Genomic DNA, 27,834 nt, shown 5'->3' with positions numbered 1-27,834 from the left:
CACACACACACACACACACACACACACACACACACACACACACACACACACACACACATATATATATATATATATATATATATATATATATATAGGGTTATATTAAATACAAACATTAGACGGCATGCATAACCTATATGTTTTCTATACCATAACAGACAGCAGTTCAGTGTTTTGTGTGTTGCGGCGGGTAGTAATTCCTGTAACACACCGGATGTTCCAGCTGCTTACCGGAAGTGTCCACGGTGTACGTACTTCCTCTCTGCTGTCATCCCTAGTAGGTTTCCAAACAATCCTATTGTTCCGTCTCTCTGTTACTCACTGTGGACACAGCACACTATATACGAAATACATACTGCTGGGACCAGGTAAGAGTATGAGGACGGTTCATATGACCCGCTGTCACCAGCGCTGGCCCGCCACACACAGCTAGCATCGATTAGCTCCGTTGCTAATTTAGCCAATTTTTAATGAAATATTTATTGTATTTGTTGGTGTAATGTAAAGTATGTTCCTAGATCCCCCTCGTTGTCAGGCGTATACTTGGTTTGTGTTGGAGAGGTATCACTCGTTTTAATGCCAGTGTAGTGGTGCCTGAGGTGTCAGCTGGGTGTTTGTATTGAGATTGACACATAAACCTCCTAACGTGTTGGACTTATTCATTATGGAGGTTTATTCATTATGGAGTTGTAATCATTATGGAGTTGTATCCCTTAGTTGTGTTCATAATGTAGCAGACAGATCCGTCCAAGATGTCCATTGAGAGTTGGCAGTTAGATATTTGACAGCTCGCCCCTCCCTACAAATATTTTCTAAATCTACGAGGAGGCATGTTCACATTTTGTTTACCCCATCGAGTATATGAACTGAAATGAAACTGAAACTGAAAGCTCTGTGGGGGGGGGGTGTGCAGTAAAATACAGATTGCCTCCCCCTCTCCAATAGCATCCAAAACATTGTTACTTTTAGAAGATGATGACACTTGGTACTGCATCATGGAGACCCTCCCCCTTTATCCTCGTCTCGTCTCGTCTTTTCCCAGAGAGATGTGAACTTGGTGATAGGAAAGGCATTTCTTTAGTTTAGCACATCTATACTGAGATATAAGAATACATTCTATACAAGTGCCATGGCGTTAAACAGGAGGCACTCGTTTACCCCGCGGGTAAGTGAGATTACATATTGAGTAGTTAACTTTCAATAAAAAAAAAAATAGGTTAATGCTAGATTTCATTTCTACAAATGTTGAAAGAAAAGGGATACGGACATTCGTAGACAATACTTACCTGAATCTTGACATGTAGCATTGTCCTTTTCTCTGTGAGATGTCAGACAGGTTTGTACACATTTAAATAAGTGAACCATTTCTGTGATAAACATTTTGTTTTAATTGTAGTGTATCTCATAACCATTACCTTCATCTAAAGGCTAAAGGCAGTGTTTCTTCCTCTATGCTGAAGTACGAAATGAAAAGAAAGTCTGTCTAGTTTCCCTATCCTGTATATCGATATGACGTCCAGGCAGCGTGAAGTTCACATGGTCCCGTCGTATGAGAGGGTTTCAGGCTGCTACATCCGTGGCGGTCCTCGTCCACTGTGAATAGGTGTCTTTGTTATCAGGGGGAGTTCCTGTTTTGTGTCTATTGCTTGTTTTAGTGCCATATGACTTGGTGTCTATGAGTCTGTTGTTTGTCTCCTCGGCATATGGCTTGAGGCTCTCCTCCCTCGACCCAGTGGCCACTACTGAGTAGCTCTGTTGTTTACCGCTCTTTAACCTGCTATGGGTGGCGACGGCGAGGAGTTCACACCGCAGCCAGTGGTCGCTGGCTCCACTGGAAAAATGTGTCACATGCTTTTGCTCTTTCCTGCAAACTTTGTTAACCTTATTCAGTGGCGTTTGTTACGAAACTTGAAACTCGCTGTGGTCTCGTGATTGTCAGTTGTGATGGTCATACTTATGTATAATAGATGTACAATGAATACATTTACTCCTCTCCTCTCTTCTACTCTCTGCCATTGCCTCTCTCCTCCCTTCATACCTGTTTATCATCTCTTCATTGTCCTCCAGCTGACCAGCCCGTTGATCAGCAGAATGAGCAGTGGAGGAGGGATAGAGAGTGGGAGGCCCGCCAAGGTAAAGGGCCATGTATAAATTCTCTGCAGTGTACTACATGGGTGTGGAGAACATGTGACCTATGTTGCAAAAATACCTGGAACAGTTCTTAGTGATGAATACTTACTTCAACAACCCAAACCTACCCCAATGTCAGAGCTCCCATTAGCTCATGTGCCTTAGCTTAGGTAAGACCCTCCACTCTCTCTGTCTCTGTTCTAGGTCGGCTCCGTGGTGGAGGTCATCGGGAAGGGCCAGCGTGGCACTGTAGCCTACGTGGGCGCCACCCTCTTCGCCTCGGGGAAATGGGTGGGCGTCATCCTGGACGAGGCCAAGGGCAAGAACGACGGCACCGTGCAGGGCAAACGCTACTTCACCTGCGAGGAGAACCACGGGATCTTTGTCAGACAGTCCCAGGTAATGGAAACGTTTGAGTTGCTCTGAACCGTATGAGTTGATTTGCACCTGTTGGCGTCTTTCACTAGCAAGGGGTCCTCACCGCAGAGCCAAATGCGTGGAGCTTGATGTCAGGCTTCACCTCTCTGGACCAAGTCCAGCCAATTTGGTTTTACGCTAGCCAATCAACCCAGTTATGATTAGGGTTATGGTAAGTTTTACGACATAAGGTTATGGTTAGGTTTAGTTGTTGAGTGTTGATCACTATGAGATGAACAAAAAAGTGCCTTTGGCTGTTCTGCGTGGGGGCCGCGTGTTAAACTCAAGGCAACCATCGCTGTGTATGAGCGGCGTTGTATATGCAATGCGAAACACATTGTGGCGTTATACTGATAACCGTGACTCTGAAGCAGAGATAAACCATAAATAAATCACTGCTCATACGGAGCTCCACACATCCAAACACACACCGAACCGTTACACTATAAGTTTCCCGAGAAGCATAACCCTCTCTCGGACGCCTCAATCAACCACCGCCCAGACAGAGCTCACTCTTCAGGGCTATAGATAGAAGCTACTTGAACTTGTGCTACCCATTAGTACGAGTGAGTTGGGGAGGGGCTAGACCCGAGCCGGGGGTGCAGCTGGACCTAGAGGTGGAGCTGGACTAAGTCAAGCTCCAGCCATTGGCTCTGCAGTGAGCAGCCTCTCGCCAAAAAAAAAAAAAAAGAGAAAAATATACCAATATAGCGCTACTGTTGTGGTGTTCAAAATGAATCACACAACTCAATATGATTTTAAGTAGGTTGAAATCATTTGGTCAATATTTCGACACAATAGGCAGATTATAAAGTGCTATGCTCTAAACAATAGCCATGACCACCATAAAAGCTAAGCCAAAAATGTATGTAAGGTCCTATCATATCTCCAAATTCACTGTTCTATTCTGTCACAGGATTGATCCAGAATGGTTCACGTCACACATCTTTTCCAAACCGCTAAGATGGCTAAAGTCTTCCAAAAGTAAATACCACTAACAGTCCGTCAACTTTTAGCATCACTCAGTGCGTTTACATGGGACAGCTAGATCGGATTAAGCCTTATACCGATTTTGCTACTCGAACGGACCGTGTCAATTATCCGAACGTACATGGCCTTCAAGAGATCGGATAATGGCCGGAGCATGGCTGAATCCGCTATCCTAGGTGGCGCTGGTTAAAGAGACACTTCCGGTTGACCTCTATGTCCCAGCAACAACACAGAACGCCGACGCGGATTTACATGCAGTTAGAAACCGGACTATGATCGAGTTATCTAGTTGTTCTTATCCGATTTCGCTTGTCCGTTCATGTACCGATTTCGGTCCGAAGTAAATCGAGTAAAGGTGTTTACATGCATTTTAAAAGTCTGGTTGAGGTCTTATTAGTTTCTTATCCGATAATTACTCTGCATATAAACGCACTGAGTACAGTCTTTCAGTTACCGGGATATAAATTAGGCAGAGTTGGTACCCAGGTGCCTTTCAGGTAGCGAGACATTTTTATTGGCTCCTTCAGGGAGCAGATTTTATAAAAAAAAAACTTCAAACCTTCAACCTTAGATATAACATAACAGCAAAGGCCTGATGTGTTAAACGCTGGGACTCCTGTCCTGCATGCTGTCTCTGATCCTCTCTATCGCCACACCCTTTGTCTGCTTGTCCTCTCATCAGCAACATGGATTATTTGTTTTTAAAATATCATGACTGCCATCTGATGTGTGCACACGTCAGAGTGGGTCTGCACTTTTAACCTCATGATTCTTCTCCTCGCCAACTCGCTCTGATTCTATGAGCCATAACTGCAAAGCTGAAAACATGACCCTTGTTGTGGAGAGACTTTGCAGATACTACCCAATACAACCAAGCACAAACAAACAATACCTGGGTATTAGAACAACAGCACGCACAAACACACAATATCAGATTATTAGAACAGCAAGCACAAACACACAATACCTGGGTTTTGCAACAGAACGAACAAACACACAATATCAGATTATTAGATCAGCACTCGCAAACACACAAGACCGGGGTATTGAAGCAGGAAGCACAAACACACAATACCTGGGTATTGTAACAGAACGCACAAACACGTGGCATCACTATGTTGTTCTATAAGATGGTTCATATGACTAAACACTGCTGCCTGCGCTTTGATTCCCTGCCTGTTTGTTGCGTGTTGTTGTTGATGATGTTGTGTCGGGTGTTCCTCAGATCCAGCTGGTGGAGGACGGTTCTGCCGCCACGTCACCAGAGACTCCAGACTCTGTCACCTCCAAAATCCCCCGCCAGAGAGGTGAGGGCCAGTCACACCACTCCTTTAACATGGAGAACACCTACCGCCAGGCATCATTCATTATGTCAGCACACATTGGCATATTGTCAAAATATGTTTCTGTAGCATGGATACATAGACTGGGTACCCCCAGCCCTGCAGCAGGGTCTGGAGGGGAACAAAACATTTCTTTCTGCTTCCGATATGCTTTTACTGGAGCCCATCACCAAGCTGGCTTTCCCCCTGGCATGCTATTGGCTGGTTTAACACAATGACGACAAGCCAAGCAGCCAATTGCGTACAGAGTCATTTGAACTAGGCCCGTTGATCACGCCTCTTGTGCTGAAGAAAATGACAGCAGCTTCGCCAGACCAAGGTGCAATCTACGATTGAGCTTGGTCTGGCAATCCCCTACATTGTCAAACACTTCATAACAGGACATAAGCAGGCCTGATAGAGTGAAAATAGGTGAGCGGTGCCTTTTTATAATGTCTAGTCAACACGTCAACCTACCTGACCTCTTGATTGACATGTCTGCCACCAACTAGGCCTAATCTTTATAAGGAAGTCTTTTACCTTTGTATGTTTGCACTGAGGATGGTCTGAATGGGACTGAAAACGTTTTGCACTCACTTTGGGTAGCACTTTACACTTTTATGCAATAAAAACGTATTGTTGCATGGGCTACATGGTGCGTGAGTTCCGCTCCTTTTATTGTTGTCAAGAAAGGCAATTCTCTATGGTGTCTTCGAATGTATTTGATCATTTCAGGCACAGATGATTTCACTTACTATCAGCCCTGAATAAGTGGTGTGTGTGTATATACATACTGGACATCACCAAATCTAATTCTTCTTTGCTCTGTCTCTCTCCATCCCTCTCTCTCCATCAGATATCCCTGAGACTCCGAGAGCAACCAAACAGGTACGATTATATAGAGGGGATGCCAATGCCCTAAATGTGCATGTTTGATGCACAACATTTGAGTGCGTGTCTCAAAGCAGTCCACACAGGCTGATCTTAAGTACAGGGTTTCCGGCTTAAAAAATTATTGGATTATGGAACAAAAAAAAACGAACGACAAAACTGTGCAGCCCTGTTAGAATTGATCAGGCCCCCCCCCAGCTAGTGTGTTGCGGGGGCTTGTGGCGTCTCCTCTCGTAAAAAAAATAGTGATTTGTTACTGTTAACGATCACTTCACCTTTATGGGTAAAGGCAACTTCAAGAAGATCTGGCCGGAAAACTACGCTGCAACTTGTGCAAGAAAACACTCAATTCAGGAATATCGGCATATTTGTCATTTACTACATTACAGGCACCTAAAACACGTGGTTATATGAATTATACAATTATAATGTTCATTTATTTACTTTGCAAGTAAATCTTGGACTATGATTTTCCTTCATATTCTTCTTTTTGCAGATATGGAGGTGAAATAGTTCTTAAATTGCATTCATAATGGTCTTAAAAAGTTTTTAAAGTCTTAAATGTACCTTGATGAAACCTGCAGAAACCCTGCAGTAGCTGTTGGTGAATTAGTAACATGCGTCCATAACATAACATACTGTTGGGTAGCAGGGGAGAACTTCTACCGTGGGAACCTGGGACTTGAATCTGGCTCAGCGACTTTGAACACTACTTTCCACATCAAGACTGGATGGATTTACCTTTTTGTGTTTTCACTCTATGTGTCTTTTTACATGCATTTCTCCCCCCCAACGACACATTCTCCAGACCCCCGTGAGCATCAAGAAGGTAGCCATTTTGAAATCCACCCTATTATTTCACCTCTACTTATGATCACCTCACCGTGGTTGCTCACCCCTCGTCATCAGGCTGGAAACGCATTTCCTTCAGGTTTCGGCTTCATACGCTTGTTCGCTGCGCAGTCACTCCTCACAGGGCCGACTCACTCGCTCCATCTATGGCGGCCATCTTCTATGTGATTATCTGTATGCACGTTGGGTCTGTCTTCTTTGCTGGGGCTCTTCCTTACTGCCACTTATCAGCTAAAAAGCACAGGGACCATGCTAGCAAGCTCCCTGTGTTATAAATATTAATTATTATAGCAGATATCAAGAATATGCTGTGCCAACCAAGATAAAAAAACTAAATCTAAAGTGTTAAAATAAATAGAAAATGAACAAATGATAACAATGTGGATTTATTTTTGATTTGTGTTCAGTATGAAGTAAATCAAGAGTTTAGGTTGAGATTGTGTTGTCTGTTGAGTCAATGAAGCTCCATGAGAAAAGCTTACATTTGCTTCCATGGTCAACTGGGACCCCTTGGTCGTCTGTCACAACTAGTGTCACCACTTCACTCCCATCCCACTTGGTCAATAGGAAGAATCCCAGCAAACGAGAGAGAGCCCTAGCTTCGACATTTTGTTGTCTTTTCTTTCAACAGACACCTGGCATGCTTGACATCAACAGAATATAAATATCATACTTTCTATGATGGGGACGTTTGAGTATTGTCACATTTCAAATGTCATTCAGAGAAACATTGGATTTTGCCTTTTCGTTTGTTAAGTTACCATCGGCTCCACCTATGGTTTTGAATGGATCTCCTGAACATCGCTTGCTACATACGTGATTGGTTCGGGTGGATGGAAACATTCAGTAGTCACTTCTGTGGAACTTTCTTAAAGATGCGCTCTTTGGACACAGACTAACACGCAGAATGTCATCTCTGTGCTGCTAACCTCTTCCCTTGCTTCTCCCCTTGTGTGAACCTGTATGTTTGTGTGTGTTCCTCTGTTTCTCCGGCCTCTTGTTCCTCTCTCTTCCCCCCCCTCCTCCCCAGCCTGCTCCCCGTCGCTCTGCCAAGGTGAGCCTGAACCCCCACTGACCCGGAGGTCAGAACGGGGCTGACACACCTTTGCACGCCCGCCTCCCGTCATAGTTCGATATACAGTCCATGTCTTATGTTCTCAATCGGACCGGGTCAAACGTGTGGTTGTTCACCAAGGGTACATCTGGAAGCCAGCAAACATCTCAGGGTTGGTTAGTTGTATGATCAATGAGCCTGCTTCATCAGCTTGGAGACTTGGATGGACCTGAATGGGTCATGGAAGATATTGTCGGTGAATCCAAAGTTGAATACTAATGTTATTTATTTCATACACATTTGGTACTTTATTTACATCGTTACATTAATTTACATTTGTAGTCTTTGTGCAAAGCCATATTGGCATCATTAGCATTTATAATAGATTCCGTCACACATGTTTGCATTAGAATTAGTAACGGACTGCAGTGTGTGTGTGTGTGTGTGTGTGTGTGTGTGTGTGTGTGTGTGTGTGTGTGTGTGTGTGTGTGTGTGTGTGTGTGGTCACACTGTCAACAGTTGACCACGCCAGGTCGTCTGGTATCGGCCACCTCCCTCCCCTCCCTGTCGGTTCGTTCCCTGGGCCGCTCCCCCGCCCGCCCCGTGGTAGGACTCGGACCGCACCGACGACAGTTAGGGCTTCACCTTCCCCCGTCATGCTCGGGATGGGGGGGTTGTATGCGGTGTTATGAGGTCCACGGTGGTGGGGGAGACGACGTTATTCAAAGGTTCCGTAAAGGTTTCACAGGTTCTTATCCAAATCACAGGAGGTGGACGGTTGGCTATTTCTTGTGGAGAAACGTCACCAGGTTATCTTCTAGAAACGGTTTTACAGCTGCGGCATGAGGGGAACTTCACAAGGACTTCACAACTCTCACACACTCTGGGTTCAGCAACGATTGCTTATGAGAGGATGGCTTCTCGGGTCACTTGGTTTCACTGTTCTCTGTTAAGTTATCGGTTAGCTTTTATTTCTCTCCGTCTTCACGTGTTTTCTTTTTTTGATCCTTTAACCTCTTTCGCTCTTTTATTTCGCTCTTTTTTTTTTTTTTTTCTCCCTCTCTCTCTCCAGACCCCTCGTGCGACCTTCTCCTCCTCCTCCTCTCTCCTCAGTGTCAGTGAGGCAGGCCTCTCCTCCTCTCAGGGGGCCCTGGCGGCCCCGGTCGTCCCCCAGCCCAGCGGCTCACCCTCGGCCACAGCCACGCTGGCCCCCGCACCTTCCGGCCCGACCAAGGTGGGTCCCCTTCAGCGCACCGGCCCTGCACTGACATCCAGTTCAACTCAGTGATGTTTAATTGGGTTACGCTGAACATTATTCAGGTGCCAAGGAGGTGATGGAAGAGATGCAACAGGGTGTGGCTGGAGCCATGCTCATGTGCATAGATTTTATGAATTTATTTAACAATTTCATATTAATTTAACACTGTCAAAGGCTAGAGTTTGAATTGCTTTTGAGATTTAATATGTTCATAAAATATGGGATGGGGAGCAAGAGGCACAAACTGGTAAAGCCCCGACCAGAACCTACTCTCTTGTTCATTTAAGATGAGATCTTATTCTTGATTAATCCTAGATTGGAGATTTGGAGAACTGCACCACCCCTAGCACTTCGAACACAGCTCAGTATAGTGGTTCATGCAGGGTTCTCAGCCTCATCTTGCAGTCATTCAGTTGTCACAGTTCTGACCTGTGTTGTGGTTGTTGTTCACCTGGTCCAGATGGAGCTGGTCGAGCCCAAGCAGGTAGAGTCTTCATCTCACGCCCGACAGCATGCTGCTAATATCTGGCATGAAGGGTTAATTTAGGTAATGATGTTAGAGAATAATCCAATAACTGTTTGGTGAATGTCGGATGGGAAGCCTGGGACCATGTTGTCTCTGAGCGTTGGTGCTGATGGAATGGGGACGCCCTGTGTGTCTGTGGGACTGTTGGCTTGCAGGTATCGCTTACTAACTGACCAGGGACGTTTGAAACGAAGGCCTGGTGTATTGGGGGTTGGTCGATATCCGATGGATGTGTTCTTTCTCATAATTCTTCATACATAATGAATGATATAATTAATAATAGGGATGCACCGAATATTCGGCCACCGAAAATGTTCGGACGAAAATGGCCCAAAACGTAATGTTCGCTTTCGGCCAAAGGAGTAAAAGGGCCGAAAATAATACAAAGAACTTTTATATTTTTGAAAACATAAAATAAAATAAAATATTTTACTCATTTATTTAAAGGTACATTGTTCTTAAATTCTTGCTATAAGGTCTGCTGGAATGTTAAAAAACGTTATGTATTAAATAAATATTTTGTATCAAATTTGTAATAGATTTTTTTTTAATTGTTTGATTTATGCAATGGTGAAAAATTAATGCAAAATTAATGAAAAACAGCAAAAGCCACATTCGGTATTCGGTTTCGGCTTTCGGCCAACTGTTTCAGTATATTCGGTTTCGGTTTCGGCCAAGAATTTTCATTTCGGTACATCCCTTATTAATAATGATGCAAAGCAATACTTGATCATTGATGCATTCTCATTTCCAAAACCAGCTTGAGGTCCAGAAGGGTTTACTTAATTAACGTGTGGTCTTAAGTTCTGCACTGTTGGTTTCCTCTTCCTGAACCATCTACCCCCTCCGTCACCCCTCCGTCACCCCTCCATCCATCTACCCCCTCCGTCACCCCTCCGTCACCCCTCCATCCATCTACCCCCTCCGTCACCCCTCCGTCACCCCTCCGTCCATCTACCCCCTCCGTCACCCCTCCATCCATCTACCCCCTCCGTCACCCCTCCGTCCATCTACCCCCTCCGTCACCCCTCCGTCCATCTACCCCCTCCGTCACCCCTCCATCCATCCACCCACCCCTAATCCTCCTGACCCCTCTTTTATCCCTGCATCCCTCCATCCATCCCTCTCCCTATCATCCCTCTCTCAACCATCCCTCCACCCCTCTATCCATCCCTCCTTCCCTCACTCACTCCCTCCACCCCTCTATCCATCCCTCCTTCCCTCACTCACTCCCTCCACCCCTCTATCCATCCCTCCTTCCCTCACTCACTCCCTCCACCCCTCTATCCATCCCTCCTTCCCTCACTCACTCCCTCCACCCCTCTATCCATCCCTCCTTCCCTCACTCACTCCCTCCACCCCTCTATCCATCCCTCCTTCCCTCACTCACTCCCTCCACCCCTCTATCCATCCCTCCTTCCCTCACTCACTCCCTCCACCCCTCTATCCATCCCTCCTTCCCTCACTCACTCCCTCCACCCCTCTATCCATCCCTCCTTCCCTCACTCACTCCATCCACCCCTCTATCCATCCCTCCTTCCCTCACTCACTCCCTCCACCCCTCTATCCATCCCTCCTTCCCTCACTCACTCCCTCCACCCCTCTATCCATCCCTCCTTCCCTCACTCACTCCCTCCACCCCTCTATCCATCCCTCCTTCCCTCACTCACTCCCTCCACCCCTCTATCCATCCCTCCTTCCCTCACTCACTCCCTCCACCCCTCTATCCATCCCTCCTTCCCTCACTCCCTCCCTCCACCCCTCTATCCATCCCTCCTTCCCTCACTCACTCCCTCCACCCCTCTATCCATCCCTCCTTCCCTCACTCACTCCATCCACCCCTCTATCCATCCCTCCTTCCCTCACTCACTCCCTCCACCCCTCTATCCATCCCTCCTTCCCTCACTCACTCCCTCCACCCCTCTATCCATCCCTCCTTCCCTCACTCACTCCCTCCACCCCTCTATCCATCCCTCCTTCCCTCACTCACTCCCTCCACCCCTCTATCCATCCCTCCTTCCCTCACTCACTCCCTCCACCCCTCTATCCATCCCTGTCTCCCTCCCTATATCCTCTATATTCCATCCCTCCATTGTCCCCTCCCCTCCATCTCTCCCCTTCCCCAGGAGGAAGACTCCCTGCGGGCCCAGGTGAAGGACCTGGAGGAGAAACTGGAGACCCTGAAGATGAAGCGGGCGGAGGACAAGGTGAAGGTGAAGGAGCTGGAGAAGCACAAGATCCAGCTGGAACAGCTGCAGGAGTGGAAGACCAAGATGCAAGAGCAGCAGCTGGACCTCCAGAAGCAGCTCAAGGAGGCCAAGAAGGTGTGTGTGTGTGTGTGTGTGTGTGTGTGTGTGTGTGTGTGTGTGTGTGTGTGTGTGTGTGTGTGTGTGTGTGTGTGTGTGTGTGTGTGTGTGTGTGTGTGTGTGTGTGTTTTTGTGTGTGTGTGTTTTTGTGTGTGTTGCAATATTGTAAAGCACTTTGAGTATTGTATTGCATTGTATTGTATTATAGTACTTAACTGTATAGCAACTGCAGTAGCTGCTATCATGGCTGTAACACGGGGAATTGGTTAGCCTAGCGATTGTTGTACTTGTACTTGGTTCTAGGAACATCCTTTCTGTACCGACAGCGATATATTGATGCACTTCTTATGACAAATGTACTTATTGTAAGTCGCTTTGGATAAAAGCGTCTGCTAAATGCCCTAAATGTAAATGTAAATGGCCACTGGTTAGAAAAGCACTTTATTTAAATGCAGTCCATGCACCATTTACAAACACAAATCAGGTTAAAACATTTAAAAAGCCCACATTTAGGATGCGGACCGAGGTGAAGGAGTGAGCCCAAAATAAGAGCTCTTCTCACCACCGTTGTACGTTCTCTGCACCAATCAGGAAGCGCGGGAGGCGGTGGAGGGCAAGGAGCGCTACATGGAGGAGATGTCTGACACGGCGGACGCCATCGAGATGGCCACCCTGGACAAGGAGATGGCGGAGGAGCGGGCGGAGTCGCTGCAGGTGGAGGTGGACTCCCTGAAGGAGAAGATGGAGGAGCTGTCTATGGACCTGGAGATCCTCAAGCACGAGATTGAGGAGAAAGGTTTGTGTGTGTGTGTGTGTCTGTGTGTGTGTTTTGATGATGTGGTGTGTGTGTGTGTGTGTCCTCTGCAGACATTTTGTTCAGTGACCACCTGCTTGGTACGACTCGATTTTGTGTTACATTTCAACTAGCTCGTAGCTTAAATAACCTGGACTCCTCGTCAATGCTGATTGATATCGATCATTAATGTTATCAATAAAATCCCATCCTACAAATGATTACTTTAAAAACTAATAATGCTGGCCATCATCTTTGTTCACAAGAACCGTACTTTGGCCACTCCCAGAACCCTCCCAGTCTGCTGAGCCATACTGGTTTTAGTCACAGCCTGTTGGAGAACCATGTTATTGAGATGTTTGGATTCTGAAAGTGTCCAGCCTACTGATCCCAATGATCATTGATTAATTCGATTGATTTATGTGTGACGTCCAGTTCCACTCTCTTATAGTCTGACTCTCTCTCTCTGGGTCGCTGTGTCTCTCTCCCAGGCTCAGACGGAGCCGCCTCCAGCTACCACGTCAGACAGCTGGAGGAGCAGAACGGCCGCCTGAAGGAGGCTCTGGTCAGGTCAGTGTCCCCCTGACAACCACACATACCAGACACAATGTAACACAATCAATTACAACAAAACACATGTAACGTGAACGCAATAGAGAATGACACACATCACGTAACACAATGGAGAACAACAACAACACACATCATGTAACATGATAGAGAACAACAACACAATAGAGGAGAACAACCATTGAGATGAGATGATACTTATTGTGTTCAAGAAGTAACTTATGGGGCTTCAGGCATTCTGGCTGCTAGGATAGTGAGGGGAGGGAGCGAGGTAGGGAGGAGAGAGTAAGGAAAGGAGGGAGGGAAGGTGGAGTGAAAGGGGATAAACGGAGGGTGGGAAGGAGAGGCAAAGGAAGAACAGAAAGAAGGACGGATGGATGAAGGTAGGAAGTCTCTCCTCATAAGGTGCATCACTCTTCCTCCTCCAGGATGCGGGACCTGTCGTCGTCAGAGAAGCAGGAGCATGTGAAGCTGCAGAAGCAGATGGAGAAGAAGAGCACAGAGCTGGAGACCCTGAGGGGCCAGAAGGAGAAGCTGCTGGCCGAGACCAAGGTGGCTGAGGCCACCATCGACGAGCTGAAGGAGCAGGTAGCTGTCCTAACCACTCTGAACCGCTCTGGGCCACTCTGAACCACTCTGGAGGGCCGGTGCCCAGGTTCAAACCTGTATGACCGGGTTGTACAATGCAGGATCTGTTTACAAATTGTGGTTGCTGTTAACATCTTTCTCTCGCTCCCGCTCTCTCTCTCTCGTCCTATCTCCGTCCTTTCTCCCTCGCTCTCTCTCTACCCCTTCCCTCTGTGTCTTTCTCTACCTTCCCCCACCTCTTCCCCTACAGGTGGATGCGGCCCTGGGTGCGGAGGAGATGGTGGAGACTCTTACAGAGAGGAACCTGGATCTGGAGGAGAAAGTGCGGGAGCTGCGTGAGACGGTCGTTGATCTGGTCAGTCTTCCTCGTCTCTCTCTGTCTCCGCCTCTCTCTCTCTCTCTGCCTCTCATTTCTAAAGCCTTTGTGTTCTCCTGCTCCTTCTCCTGCAGGAGGCAATCAACGAGATGAACGACGAGCTGCAGGAGAACGCGCGGGAGACGGAGATGGAGCTGCGGGAGCAGGTGGACCTGAGCGGGGCCAAGGTGCGAGAGGCCGGCCAGAGGGTGGAGGCCTCTCAGGAGACACTGGCGGACTACCAGCAGACCATCAGCAAGTACAGGGAGCTCACCGCCAGCCTGCAGGTTGGGACCCTCAGCACCTCAATGAGACCCAAGGGGACCCCCATGAACCACACTTAGAGCCAGGGACCCCCACACACCCCACTATGAGCCAGGGCCGGGGGAATGTATTCTGAACCGGTTCCATAAGGAGTCACAGAGTTATACCGTTATGACGTTTCTTTATCAACAGGTGGCAGCGTCCACGATGCAGCCGCTAATTACACAAATAACCACTAGAAAGTGTGAGAATAGCCTCGAAGGTTCCAGTGGCGGTGTCTGACTCACATTGCTAATTGTAGCATTGACAAAAAAAACTGTTTAAAGGACACAACATATGTGTGGTTGTTCAGGAGACCAACAGGGAGCTGACCAACGCCCAGAACACCAGCGCCGAGCAGATCCAGGCCCCCACCGAGCTCTTCGACTTCAAGATTAAGTTTGCCGAGACCAAAGCCTACGCAAAGGTAGGCCTGAGACCCGGGTCAACAATCCCCTGATGTGTTTTATCAACAGTATTTATTTCCCCTGTGTCCCCACAACGCGTGCAAAGGAGAATATGTTACCTTGCTCCTCAGGCCATCGAGATGGAGTTGAGGAAGATGGAGGTGGGCCAGGCCAACCGACAGGTGTCCCTGCTCACCTCCTTCATGCCAGACTCCTTCCTCCGCCACGGGGGAGACCACGACTGCCTCCTGGTTCTGCTGCTCATCCCCAGGCTCATCTGCAAGGTGTGTGCAAGGGAGAACTCCCGCAATCCAAAATGGAAGAAAGGTTGACCCCAGAAGTGAGATCCCTCCTTCAGGGACAGGAGGTGCCATTGCTGCAGAACTCGGAGCATAATATAAGTTGATATAAGATGGTTGGTTACCAAGAAACAATGGTTAAGTCAGACAAAGTTATTATAAAATAAATGATGAACAGCTCTCGCTGTGCCAAAGTGCCAACGTCTTTGTGGGTTTCATTGGGCAGGCGGAGCTGATCAGCAAGCAGGCCCAGGAGAAGTTTGACCTGAACGGCAACGTGCTGAAGGGGCCTGAGATGCGGGGCCCTCCGGGGGAGCAGCTGAGCTTCGCCTCGGGCCTGGTCTACTCCCTGACCCTGCTGCAGTCCACCCTGCACAAATACGAACAGTAAGACCCCGCCACGCCCGACCTGGCCACCCTGTGCTGCTGCAGACACACCAGCAGTAAGACCCCGCCACGCCCGACCTGACCACCCTGTGCTGCTGCCGACACACCAGCAGTAAGACCCCGCCACGCCCGACCTGACCACCCTGTGCTGCTGCAGACACACCAGCAGTAAGACCCCGCCACGCCCGACCTGACCACCCTGTGCTGCTGCCGACACACCAGCAGTAAGACCCCGCCACGCCCGACCTGACCACCCTGTGCTGCTGTAGGCCGCGGACACAGCAACCGTAAGATGCTAAACACGGTGGTGTTGTCGTCTAGTATGTAATTCATGACTTTTTCAGATTCCCCCCTGACACAATTAACATCACAACACAGTACAGAGTTCATAATTCCGGATATTTTGCCTCGCTGAAACTGCTTCACCGTTCGTTGACGTTATTTGTGCTCGGCTGTAGTAGTGCCCACACGATGAACCAATGCCGTCATGAACCACTAGTTGCTTTGGAAGGAACCAACCCACGACTAATGGGGCTCTCACCTCGATCTCCATGTAATCTACTTAATAAATGAAGTCCAATCTGCTGTAAAACAACGGGTGACTCATACTCACCTGGAGGAGCTCACCTGGATCCAGAGTAGATGGTAAATGGACTCCATTTTTACAGTGTTTTTCCAACCAGTGGCCAATCATTGCGCTTTACTATACTGCCTAATATTCACCCATTCATGCACACATGTGCACACCGATGGCGGTGATAACCAAGCAGAGTGACAGCCAGCTCATCAGGAGCTGTGAGGGTGAGGTGTCTTACTCAGGGACACCGCGACACTCGCACACCTCGAGGAGTCGGGGATCGAACTAGCAACCTCCTGGTGAAGGTTGCTAGTGCTCCACTTCCTGAGCCAGTATGTGGAGGATGCCCAAGTAGGAGAACTTGTCTCCAGGTGGATCCGTTATGCCCTCCCTCCTAACCCCCCTCCTCTCTGTGGACCAGGGCTCTGGGTGGCTGCAGCGTTGAGGTGTTCAAGCTGATGGGCACGCTGTACTCTGAGATGAGCGTGCACGAGCGCTCCCTCGACTACTTCATCGACCTGCTGCACAAGGACCAGCTGGACGAGACCGTGCAGACCGAGCCTCTCACCAGGGCCATCAAGTACTACCAGGTACTCCCAGAACAACCAAGCTTGCTCGCTCGCTCACTCACTCACTCACTCACTCACTCACTCACTCACTCACTCACTCACTCACTCACTCACTCACTCACTCACTCACTCACTCACTCACTCACTCACTCACAGACTCACTCACTCACACTAGCAGACTCACTCACTCACACTAGCAGACCCACTCACTCACTCACTCACACTAGCAGACACACTCACTCACTCACACTAGCAGACCCACTCACTCACTCACTCACACTAGCAGACACACTCACTCACTCACACTAGCAGACACACTCACTCACTCAAATTAGCAGACTCGCTCACACTAGCAGACTCACTCACTGACACTAGCAGACTCACTCACTCATTCACACACTAGCAGACACAGACACTCACACTAGCAGACTCACTCACTCACACTAGCAGACTCACTCACTCACTCACAGACTCACTCACACTAGCAGACTCACTCACTCACACAGTAGCAGACACAGAAATACACACACTAGCAGAAACACACACACACACACACACACACACACACACACACACACACACACACACACACACACACACACACACACACACACACACACACACACACACACACACACACACACACACACACACACACACAGAGAGAAACACTCTCAGAAACACAGGCCCACACACACTTGCAGATGTGTGGAATGAAAACCGTGCAAATGTCTACATAATGTGTGTGCTGGGTTAAAGTGTATTCCTTTTGTTCTTGTTGAAATTTTCAGCACCTGTACAGCATCCACCTGTCACAGCAACCTGAGGACTGTACCGTGCAGCTCGCCGACCACATCAAGGTACAACACACACCAAAGGCGGAGTCCTGTTGTTTCCCGAAAGTAGAAGTCAACGCTACTGTTCTCCTAGGAAAAACTTCATCAACAATATTTAGATTATATTGTTCTGTACTGCTCTTTTATTTATTGATCAATTATTGTATCTGCGTGTACTGCTGCTATTTCCCATCCTGTATAAATAAAGTCCATTTGATGTGAGGCTTGTAGGTCGAGCCTCTTGTCACCATCAACACTACGACTAACCCAGCCACTCCTCCCCGTTCATAGTTCACCACAGTGGCTCTGGACTGCATGGGGGCCGAGGTGTCCCGTCTGAGGGCCTTCCTGTCCGCCGGCCAGGAGACCTCCGCCCTGGCCGTGCTACTGAAGGACCTGGACACCTCATGCTCCGACATCCGCCAGTTCTGCAAGAAGATCCGCCGCCGCATGCCAGGCACCGAAGTCCCGGGAGCGCCCGCCGCTCTCACCTTCGCCGCCTCGGTAGGACGCGTGCACACGCCCTGCAGCGCTGGCTATAGATCAGGGCTGCGCCCTATTGGGATATTTAGTTTTTCTGCGAAACTTATTGCAATATGACAGATGATCAAATGCTACAATTAATCGTAGACATTTATTTTGATCATTGTATTAATGATTGGGTTGGGTTAAATGGGGAAATAAATGAGTCGTGTTGCCTTTGGTTGTGGTCACGGTACCTGATTTTGGTCTTCTGGAACCAAAATAATTCCATACAACTGACTTTGGGAATAAAATCTTATTTTTGCTGGCTCATTTTGAAGTTTAGATCTACGACTAGCGGGGGCTGTCTACGACTGCTTTGGTGATCTGATCCTTAACTGATGGTCCAGCGATCCAAATATCGCACATGCGTGATACGATATATGGTGCAGCCCTATTATAGATGGACATGATTCCTCATCAGGGTTAATCAGGATTTCTGACCAGATTTCTAACATCCCTTAATCGTGCATCCGCACTATTATCACTTGGTAGCTTGTACGTAAACCCCCAGAGGTGGGATAAGTGGCGTTAACCGACCTATTCACACCCAATTCCAAGAAACTTTTTCCAAATAACTATGGTTCAAACAAGGCCGAGGCCCCCTGGCTCCTCTGGATTGGTGCGTCTCTCTAACCCCTCCCCCCTGGCTCCTCTGGATTGGTGCGTCTCTCTAACCCCTCCCCCCTGGCTCCTCTGGATTGGTGCGTCTCTCTAACCCCTCCCCCCTGGCTCCTCTGGATTGGTGCGTCTCTCTAACCCCTCCCCCCTGGCTCCTCTGGATTGGTGCGTCTCTCTAACCCCTCCCCCCTGGCTCCTCTGGATTGGTGCGTCTCTCTAACCCCTCCCCCCTGGCTAGGTGGCGGAGACACTGGCGGAGTGCAGGCGTCAGCTGACCCGGGTGGTGGCCGTGCTGCAGGAGCTGGCGGCGGCCGGGGCCCAGATGATGGCGCCACTGGCGGAGCAGGACGGGCTCCAGGCCCTGCGGCTGGAGGACGTGGCCTTCAAGGCCGTGGAGAAGGTGGGGTCACCTGAAGGAGCTGCTGATTAAGGGGGGGTCTATGTTGATTAAGCGAGTTTTCGGCGGTTGATTCCCACTTGGACCACCCCGTGCTAAGAGAGCTACCCTGAGTGCATACCTAAGAGAGGTATGCACTCAGGGAGTTGTTGCGATGCCCCGGATGAAAGGCTCCACCAAATGGCAAAGGTTGCGTAGCCGTGCGTGTGCGCGTGTCGGCTCATTAGCATCTGTACCGTAGCGGCCCGTGCCGTAGCAGCACACCTCTCCCAAGTGGCCAAATTGGCCCGGCCTGGCCAGACTGGCCACACTCACACTGGCAGATTTGAGCACGGTTAGGTGTGAAAATGGCCAGATGGCCTAGTGTGAGTGCACCCTTAGTTATAGTACTTTTTTGTGTATCATCTTATCCTATCTATCTTTGAGGTATGCAGAGTATTGGTCAACCTAGTGATTGTTAGTGCTTGGCACTTGGTTCTATGAACATCCTTACTGTACCGACAGCGATATATTGTTTCACCTTCTTCTGACAAATGTACTTATTGTTAGTCAAATTTTGATAAAAGTGTCTGATAAATGGCCTGAATGTAAAGGTGAATCTAGAACGAGGTTGTGGCAGGAGATCCGCCGTCAGTCTGACAGACAATCCTCCCTTTTAAGGCTTTTCCTGTTTCCACTCTGCAGGTATACGGCCCGCAGGACCTGAACCCCCAGGACTGTCTGCATCAGTCCTGCTGCGCCGTCATCGCCACCATGAACAAGATGGCCACCGCCATGCAGGAGGGAGAGTACGACGCCGAGAAGCCCCAGGGCAAGGTAGCGCCACGCCCATGTCTAGCCTCTCTTCCCAAATGTCACATCAAATGATGTGAAAAAGATGGCTTAAGCTGTGCATGTAGATAACTCTTTTTATTCCATGCTTATTTAGTTTGGGGTTAGAATCGTCTTTTTTGTTGCTAAATAATGGTTACAGAAACACAGACACTTTGGGACTACTTAAACATTAAATATGGCATGTAAGCTAGAGGAGCAGCCCCAATATAGAGTACAGCGAAGGAGCACTAGGCTTTAGGAGATGTGGAGCCCCTCTAGCCCGTGGTCCTCTCTCCCCAGGTGCCCCCTGTGGAGGCGCGGGCTGCGGCGGTGCGGGCCGAGATGACTGATGCAGAGGGTCTGGGGGTCAAGCTGGAAGACAGAGAGACCATCATCAAGGAGCTGAAGAAGTCTCTGAAGATCAAGGTCCACACACACCTGAAACACCAACATGATGCCCCACACACACACACACACACACACACACCTGAAACACCAACATGATGCCCCACACACACACATACACACACACACACACCTGAAACCACCACATGATGACCCACACACACCTGAAACACCAACATGATGACCCACACACACCTGAAACACCAACATGATGACCCACACACACCTGAAACACCAACATGATGACCCACACACACCTGAAACACCAACATGATGCTCCACACACACCTGAAACACCAACATGATGCTCCACACACCTGAAACACCAACATGATGACCCACACACACCTGAAACACCAACATGATGTCCCACACACACCTGAAACACCAACATGATGCTCCACACACACCTGAAACACCAACATGATGCTCCACACACAACTGAAACACCAACATGATGACCCACACACACCTGAAACACCAACATGATGACCCACACACACCTGAAACACCAACATGATGACCCACACACACCTGAAACACCAACATGATGACCCACACACACCTGAAACACCAACATGATGCTCCACACACACCTGAAACACCAACATGATGCTCCACACACAACTGAAACACCAACATGATGACCCACACACACCTGAAACACCAACATGATGCTCCACACACACCTGAAACACCAACATGATGCTCCACACGCACCTGAAACACCAACATGATGCTAATAGCTCCCTCGGTTTGGATTCGATTTGCCACACTCTGATTTCATCAATAATGTCCTCACCATGGCAATTTCATTAGAATTTAATTATGCGACTAAACATAATCAATCACATTTCTGAGTGACGTCAGAGATTTACAAAAACACTCTGGTAAACAAACGATAGATTTTAGACACCAGCGGGCCTGCTGACCTTTGCCCCTAACCCTTTGGTACTATAGGGAACATCCTATCCATTTATATCACGAGTAGCTTTAAGGCACTCTGTCTGTTCTATATGTCTATACTACATGTCTATACTACACGTCATGCTAATGGCCATGTGATGTCCCTGATGGCCCAGGGGGAGGAGCTGAGCGAGGCCAGCGTGCGCCTCAGCCTCCTGGAGAAGAAGCTGGACACCTCCACCAGGGACGCGGACGAGCGGGTGGAGCGCATCCAGACCAAGCTAGACGACACCCACAGCCTGCTGAAGAAGAAGGAGAAGTGAGCGTCTTCAGAGAGACAGGTCCACCGGCTCCCTCCTCCTGCGGTGCTCACCTCCTGCTCTCTCCTCTCCACCCACAGGGAGTTTGAGGAGACCATGGACGCCCTCCAGGCTGACATCGACCAGTTGGAGGCGGAGAAGGCGGAGCTGAAGCAGCGACTCAATAACCAATCAAAGATGACCATAGAGGGGCTCCGAGGTCAGCAGGCGGCGTCTGGGATCGCCTCCATTGTGCAGGGTGCGGCCGTACCAGGTGGGTGTGGGCTCAGTAGAGGTTATCTTATCAGTATTATCGAGGTATTGTTAATGTGCTAAAATCTTTCAAAAAGTACTCCTACACACTGAAAACAAAGAGCTTTTTTTTTACATAAACATTCAAATAATGCAATGCAATGTCGATAAACACAAACAGGTTGACGGCATGAGAATCCATTGTACAATTTGGACACTTGAACCCCCTATTGAATATTCAGGGAGAATATGATTGAATGGCACCAACCAAACAATCGTAATTGCATGGTACAGCCTCCAGATGGTGACGAAGAAGATGTGTTCTGATTGAAGGCCCCCCGTTTCCTCTGAAACCCTCTCTCAGCTACCAGACACTGATTGTAAACACCATGTTTAGTTACAAAATGGTGCCCAGACACTGGATCCTCAGTTCATGGTGGTTTTATGCGATCAAACACAACTTTGATGTTGAGTTTGTTCTTAATAGTTTTTAGCCCCTGTCGGCGAGGTTTAGTCCCAGTTCAGTGTGGTTTGGCTTTCATAATAATAATAATAATAATAATAATAATAATAATAATAATACATTTTATTTAGAGGCGCCTTTCAAGACACCCAAGGTCACCTATCACCTTCATATGATATATAGTTTGACTAGATCAAAAGTCGTGAACAATTTTGCTTTTGCTGTTCGTGTGCAGTTTTAAAATACATATTTATTCCATGCTTATTTAGTTTGGGGTTGTAATTGCCTTTGGAAGCGAAAAAGTTTTTTTCCAAAGTTTTCAGGCCAGATGCCCAAGTTCAAGAGTTATTTCCTCCGCAGTACTCAAGAATGTGATGATGAAAATAATAAAAAGACACCAAATAGATAATATGACTTGGGGTTTGAAAAACGTGACCTCAGGTTTTCCCAGGTTGATAACCGTTACTAGACACATTGGGGGTGTAACGGTACACGTATTTTGACCGAACAGTCACGGTACAGGCACTTCGGTGCGGTTACAGAGGTGTGCCGCGGTCCGTAAATGTGGCGTTTATAGTATTAATATGGCAAATGTAAAGGCTTGTTTTGCGATGCAGAATTTAAAACTTGAAGTCGGAGTTCCACCCGGACCGTTTAGCCAAAGTATACTACTCCGACTCCGTAATCCGCTCAGCAGCTCTCTGTCGGGGGGTCATCCCTATGTTCCCCAGGTCCTATGTTCCCCGGGTGCAAAGGGTTAGGGTGAGGGTTAACCCTTAACCTAACCCTAACCATAACCAATCGGAGGAGAGACATTCTAACCAATCACAGGCGTATCAGAGGCGAAAAAGGCGGTACTTGCCCCTACCATCCTACGAAAAAAATTATTAGCTCACAGGGTCCTGTGTTCCCCGGTCACATACAAAGCGGGGAACATAGGACCCGGGGAACATAGATACGCTCCCTTCGTCGGGATGTCGGATACGCAATGCAATTCGCCGCCCGTTCTATCTTATATGTTGACTACAAACCATGTAAGCAGTGTTGTAAATAAACTTCCAAAGCTTTTCAAATCTTATTGGGTGTTTTATTGGTCCTTAAGGTGCAAAGTCAACAATGTATAAAGTAATTAAGGTGCAAAGTCAAACCGGAGAAGTGATTCAGGAAATGATTTTGTTAGAGGACCAATCACAGCCCTTGCCGTCTCCGTTGCGTCGGTCCATGGAGTCGACGGATAGTTAAAAAATATTGGATGCGAACGTAAGCTACGGAGAGGGTCTCCGACAGGCTCTCCGGCTATTGAGAGGGCTCTCCATGTCTACGTACAGCACTTTAACATGCACACGCATTTGAAAAGGCACCATCCAGGTGTTGCTATCACAACAAAGAAAGCAAACCCAGCTAACAACACTATTTCATCAACCCCCGTCTGGGAATTCAGAAATGCAAATGCCATAACCAAGTTTTACTGGTGTTTTCATTGCTGCTTATCTACGGGTTGACAAAAAAGCTGTTTTTTTTAATTCCCCCCTTTCACTATTAACCGTACCGTGACTTAAAAACCGAGGTACGTACCGAACTGTGACTTTTGTGTACCGTTCCACCCCTACTAGATACCATAGATATTCCAGTTGCTCACGTTGATTCTACATTACTTGAACTTCAATTATTAATACAAAAAACTTCAATATCTGTCGGTTCGTCTTTGAAAAGTTGTAACTCCTAATATCCTGGACAAAACCCAGTGGTGAAACATTAAGACAGTTCAAAGCTGGGTTTGCTTCTAAATAGCTTATCATGAGAGTATATTATGAACACTCCTGTACAGAGGACCCCCTAAGGCCCGCTGCACGGCCCCTAACGTACCGTCTCTCCTCCCCCTCAGCCGGCATGGCCCCGGCCGTGGCGGGCCCCATGCAGGTGGTGGACTCCCCTCTTCTGCGGCAGCAGGTGGATGCCCAGCGGCTGGGCATGAGGCACCTGAAGAATGAGAACATCAGACTCAAGGTAGGCGCAGCCTCACATGATGTCCACCAGAAGCGCTCATTGGCCGGCACCGTTCAGAACTTCACTGTGATAGGACAAGAAGGAGGAAGTAGACCTTTAAAACTCATTAGGCGGGTTTAACTTTGACGTTTGTGTGCATTTCTACACTTTTGATAAGACGAGAATCTGTTTTAAAATGTCATGCATGGCAAACTGATAACACAATAGTATTTTATATTGATGATTATTGTGGTAAATGGACTACATTTATAAAGCGCTTTTCTAACCAGTAGCTACTCAAAGCTAGGCACGATATTGCCTAACATTCACCCATTCATGCACACATTCACACACCGATGGAGGGGTTAACCAGCTCGTCGGGATCGACGCTCATAGGAGCAGGGGATTTGAACTAGCAACCCTCCAGTTACCAGTCAACCCGCTTTACCTCCTGAGACAGATGCTGACCTGTGGGAATTCCCTCTTGTCCCATGTGGCTGTGTTTACACAACATAACCAGTAGCTTTCTTCTCGCTCTCCACAGGCGGAGAAGATGAGAGCGCAGCTGGCGTCCCTGGCCCCGCTCTGCCCTCCGAGGCTGCCTCAGATTACCAGCGAGGGCTCCACCTCCACAGAGAGCCTCAACACCGCCATCTACCGGCGCACCGACCAACTGCAGGCCACATTACTCAAGCTCAGCTCCCAGGTCAAGGTGGTGGACATCACCGGGAAGACGCCAGGTGGGTGGTGCCTTTAACCTGTTAGGGTGCAGGGGGAGAGAGGGGTGGAGGTAGGGGTTTGGAGGTGGAGAGAGAGGTAGGGGTGTGGAGGTGGAGAGAGGGAGAGGGAGAGGTGTGGAGGGGGAGAAGGGTGGAGATTGGGGGGTGGAGGCAGGGGTGTGGAGGAAGAAAAGGGTGTGGAGGCGTAAAGAGTCGGATGGGATGTAAAAAGGGGTTAGGGGTTTAAGTAGAGGGGGTTGGAGGTGGAGGTAGAGGAGGTGAGAAGAGGTGGAGGTTGGGAGGGGTGGAGCTAGAGGGGGCCGGATATAGACTGGGTTAGCGCTGGTGCTAAAGGGCTGTGGTGGAAGAGAGGCAGGTTGACGGTGCGTAGGAGACAGAATGGATAACTATACTCTGTCTTCAACAGTCAGTGCCAGCGCCCAGCTGCTGGAGCAGACGGCTCGGCTCAAGAGTTTCAGTGATGCCGTGGACAGACTCAAGGTACCTACACCTTCCTCCTCCTCATCCTCTACACGTTCCTCCTCCTCTACACCTTCCTCCTCCTCCTCTACACGTTCCTCCTCTACACCTTCCTCCTCCTCTACACCTTCCTCCTCCTCCTCTACACCTTCCTCCTCTACACGTTCCTCCTCCTCCTCCTCCTCCTCTACACCTTCCTCCTCTACGCGTTCCTCCTCCTCCTCTACACGTTCCTCCTCTACACGTTCCTCCTCCTCCTCTACACGTTCCTCCTCCTCCTCTACACGTTCCTCCTCCTCCTCTACACCTTCCTCCTCTACACCTTCCTCCTCTACGCGTTCCTCCTCCTCCTCTACACGTTCCTCCTCTACGCGTTCCTCCTCCTCCTCTACACGTTCCTCCTCCTCCTCTACACCTTCCTCCTCTACGCGTTCCTCCTCCTCCTCTACATGTTCCTCCTCTGCACGTTCCTCCTCCTCTACACGTTCCTCCTCTACATGTTCCTTCTCTGCACGTTCCTCCTCCTCTACACGTTCCTCCTCCTCCTCTACGCGTTCCTCCTCCTCCTCTACACGTTCCTCCTCCTCTACACGTTCCTCCTCCTCTACACGTTCCTCCTCCTTCTCTTTGGGTTAGGGTTAGGGTCCTCTGCAGGTTCTGCCTCCTCCTTCTCCTCCTCCTCTACACGTTCCTCCTCCTCCTCCTCTGCATGTTCCTCCTCCTCCTCCTCCTTGTCTACACGTTCCTTCTTTATACGTTCCTCCCCTACACGTTCCTCCTCCTCCTCCTCCTTGTCTACACGTTCCTTCTTTATACGTTCCTCCCCTACACGTTCCTCCTCCTCCTCCTCCTCCTTGTCTACACGTTCCTTCTTTACACGTTCCTCCCCTACACGTTCCTCCTCCTCCTCCTCCTCTAGTGAACTGTACATTGCTGCCGGCCTGGGCGTCAGAATAAAGACCCCATTAATTACTTATTGACCAATGTTCAAAATATTATTTTTAAATCCAAATGTAAACCAACACAACCTCATAGACGGCTTCACCAACGGGCCAAGGGAAACGTCTCTTCTCTGCCCCAGTGTCTCTCCTGCCTGACCTTCTCTCCTCTCCCTCAGGGCGAGGTAGCGGAACACGTGGTTTCACACCAGCCAGGAGCCAAGGTCGCCTCAGACTTCTCCACCTTTCCCGTCTCCTCCTTCACCAAGGTAACGCACATCATAGTTGATCAACTCAACCCCTGCTCTTACCTCTCTTATACACCGCCACCTCTAACCCAGCCCTACCTCCACCTCTCCATCTCCACACCTCTAAACCCCTAACTCCACCCCTCTATCTCCACCTCTAGAGATTACTTTCTGCGTCCTTCTCTTTCCAAAGCATGCAGTGATCCTCCTCTGAGTCTATGATACGCTGCACCAGAGCGGTGACGCTCCTCCTCTCTCTGTCTCCAGGCCCGGGAGGAGAGGCAGGAGGGGGCGGTGTTGGTGGGCCGCGTGGCCATCCCCTGCCCCCGGGGCCAGGAGCAGACCCACCGCCTCGTCCTGTCGCAGCTCCAGCTGCAGCAGGTGCACCGCCTGCTCATGGTCTGACGGGGACGGAGCCCTTCGTCCAGCCCCCTTTCCCGAGGGGGCCCGCCCGCTGCGATGCGCCTGCCTGCGTTCCCCCTCTACGCTCTTCATGAAGTCGTCTCGGGAAAGGGGGCCCATAGTCGCATTATGCTAGCGTGACGCCAAAGGGACACTTGATCGTGTTCTGGACCAGCAGTGGTAAATATCAGTGTAATCTCAGTATAGCAGGGTTTAAAATTGGGAAAGCAAATAGAGAATGAATTGACTGAGAAAGAGATTTGCTGTAGTAAAATCGTTAAATTAATACTTTGTCACCAACACTACCTTTTTGTATTCACATTGATTCATCACATAACCCTTTCTGATATGCATGTTATATTCCACTAGATTGAGTAGTTGGACTGTCAGATTTCTCGGACTCGTGTGCCGTTGTCTGTAATCCTACATGAAGCTTTCCTTCCAGACGCTTCTTACGTATTGTCATTTTCCACGTCGTATACTCATCTTATTCTGCTCTTTACCGTTAGTATAGTTGTAACCTTTTCCAAGTTGAAATAAAAATCTTTGCAACTCTTTATGTAGCGACTTGGTTGTGTTCTTTAAAGCTGGGATCCCTTCGAGTCCAGGACACAGGGTTTAGATAAAGACACCACTGTTACATCTTGTGGTGTTTCCTGCTAAAGACTTTTAGAGAAACATTTAGTCTTAACATAGCAACTCGACTGAATAATTCTGCCCACGTTCTTCGCTTCATAAGTAAACGAGACAATTCTTACAGCAACCGATGGTGGCCATATTTACGTTTTAACTAGTAAGTAATAGTTCAGGGGTCATATTCACAACGTTTTTTTAGGCCTTAGAAGTAGCACCTAAGCTTAGGATAGCTTAGAATTCCTCGAGAGGACTCCTTACTCAGTAAGACTAAATAATAATAGGAATAAATCCCATTAAAAATAATAATGATCACCATT

General features: G+C 48.6%; 1 protein-coding gene across 10 annotated transcripts; it reads left to right on the top strand.

The window, feature by feature from the left end:
• The first annotated feature begins 179 nt into the window (after positions 1-179).
• Positions 180-27,437, top strand: dctn1a (dynactin 1a). 10 transcript variants are annotated; one of them, XM_060035673.1, is made up of 32 exons: positions 180-277; positions 2,068-2,133; positions 2,335-2,529; positions 4,763-4,844; positions 5,716-5,747; positions 6,559-6,579; positions 7,633-7,656; positions 8,176-8,262; positions 8,729-8,890; positions 9,375-9,398; positions 11,567-11,764; positions 12,338-12,542; positions 13,031-13,109; positions 13,538-13,697; positions 13,948-14,052; positions 14,148-14,339; positions 14,669-14,782; positions 14,894-15,046; positions 15,288-15,448; positions 16,447-16,615; positions 17,386-17,454; positions 17,722-17,934; positions 18,812-18,973; positions 19,655-19,786; positions 20,084-20,209; positions 21,271-21,413; positions 21,495-21,667; positions 23,994-24,115; positions 24,639-24,834; positions 25,241-25,314; positions 26,411-26,500; positions 26,747-27,437. In XM_060035673.1, the coding sequence occupies exons 1-32, from the start codon at positions 215-217 to the stop codon at positions 26,882-26,884; spliced, it is 3,930 nt and encodes a 1,309-aa protein (XP_059891656.1). In that variant the 5' UTR covers positions 180-214; the 3' UTR covers positions 26,885-27,437. The 10 variants fall into 10 exon arrangements, with proteins under 10 accessions (XP_059891656.1, XP_059891659.1, XP_059891662.1 ...); XM_060035678.1 differs by having other exon boundaries at positions 222-368; XM_060035677.1 differs by lacking the exon at positions 180-277 and adding an exon at positions 1,032-1,165.
• The last annotated feature ends 397 nt before the right edge of the window (positions 27,438-27,834 follow it).

This window comes from Gadus macrocephalus, chromosome 17 (genome assembly GCF_031168955.1).
Source record: "Gadus macrocephalus chromosome 17, ASM3116895v1".
In the NCBI taxonomy this organism is placed as follows: Eukaryota; Metazoa; Chordata; class Actinopteri; order Gadiformes; family Gadidae; genus Gadus; species Gadus macrocephalus.
Note: the sequence above shows the minus strand (reverse complement) of the source record. Positions and strands in the feature narration are given on the sequence as shown.

Excerpts from the sequence above, each read along its gene's own strand:
- dctn1a (XM_060035673.1), top strand. The coding sequence starts at position 215 with ATGTTCCAGCTGCTTACCGGAAGTGTCCACGGTGTACGTACTTCCTCT. Across the intron at positions 17,455-17,721 it reads AGCTCGCCGACCACATCAAG|TTCACCACAGTGGCTCTGGA; the intron begins GTACAACACACA and ends CCCCGTTCATAG. Across the intron at positions 21,414-21,494 it reads CTGCTGAAGAAGAAGGAGAA|GGAGTTTGAGGAGACCATGG; the intron begins GTGAGCGTCTTC and ends CTCCACCCACAG.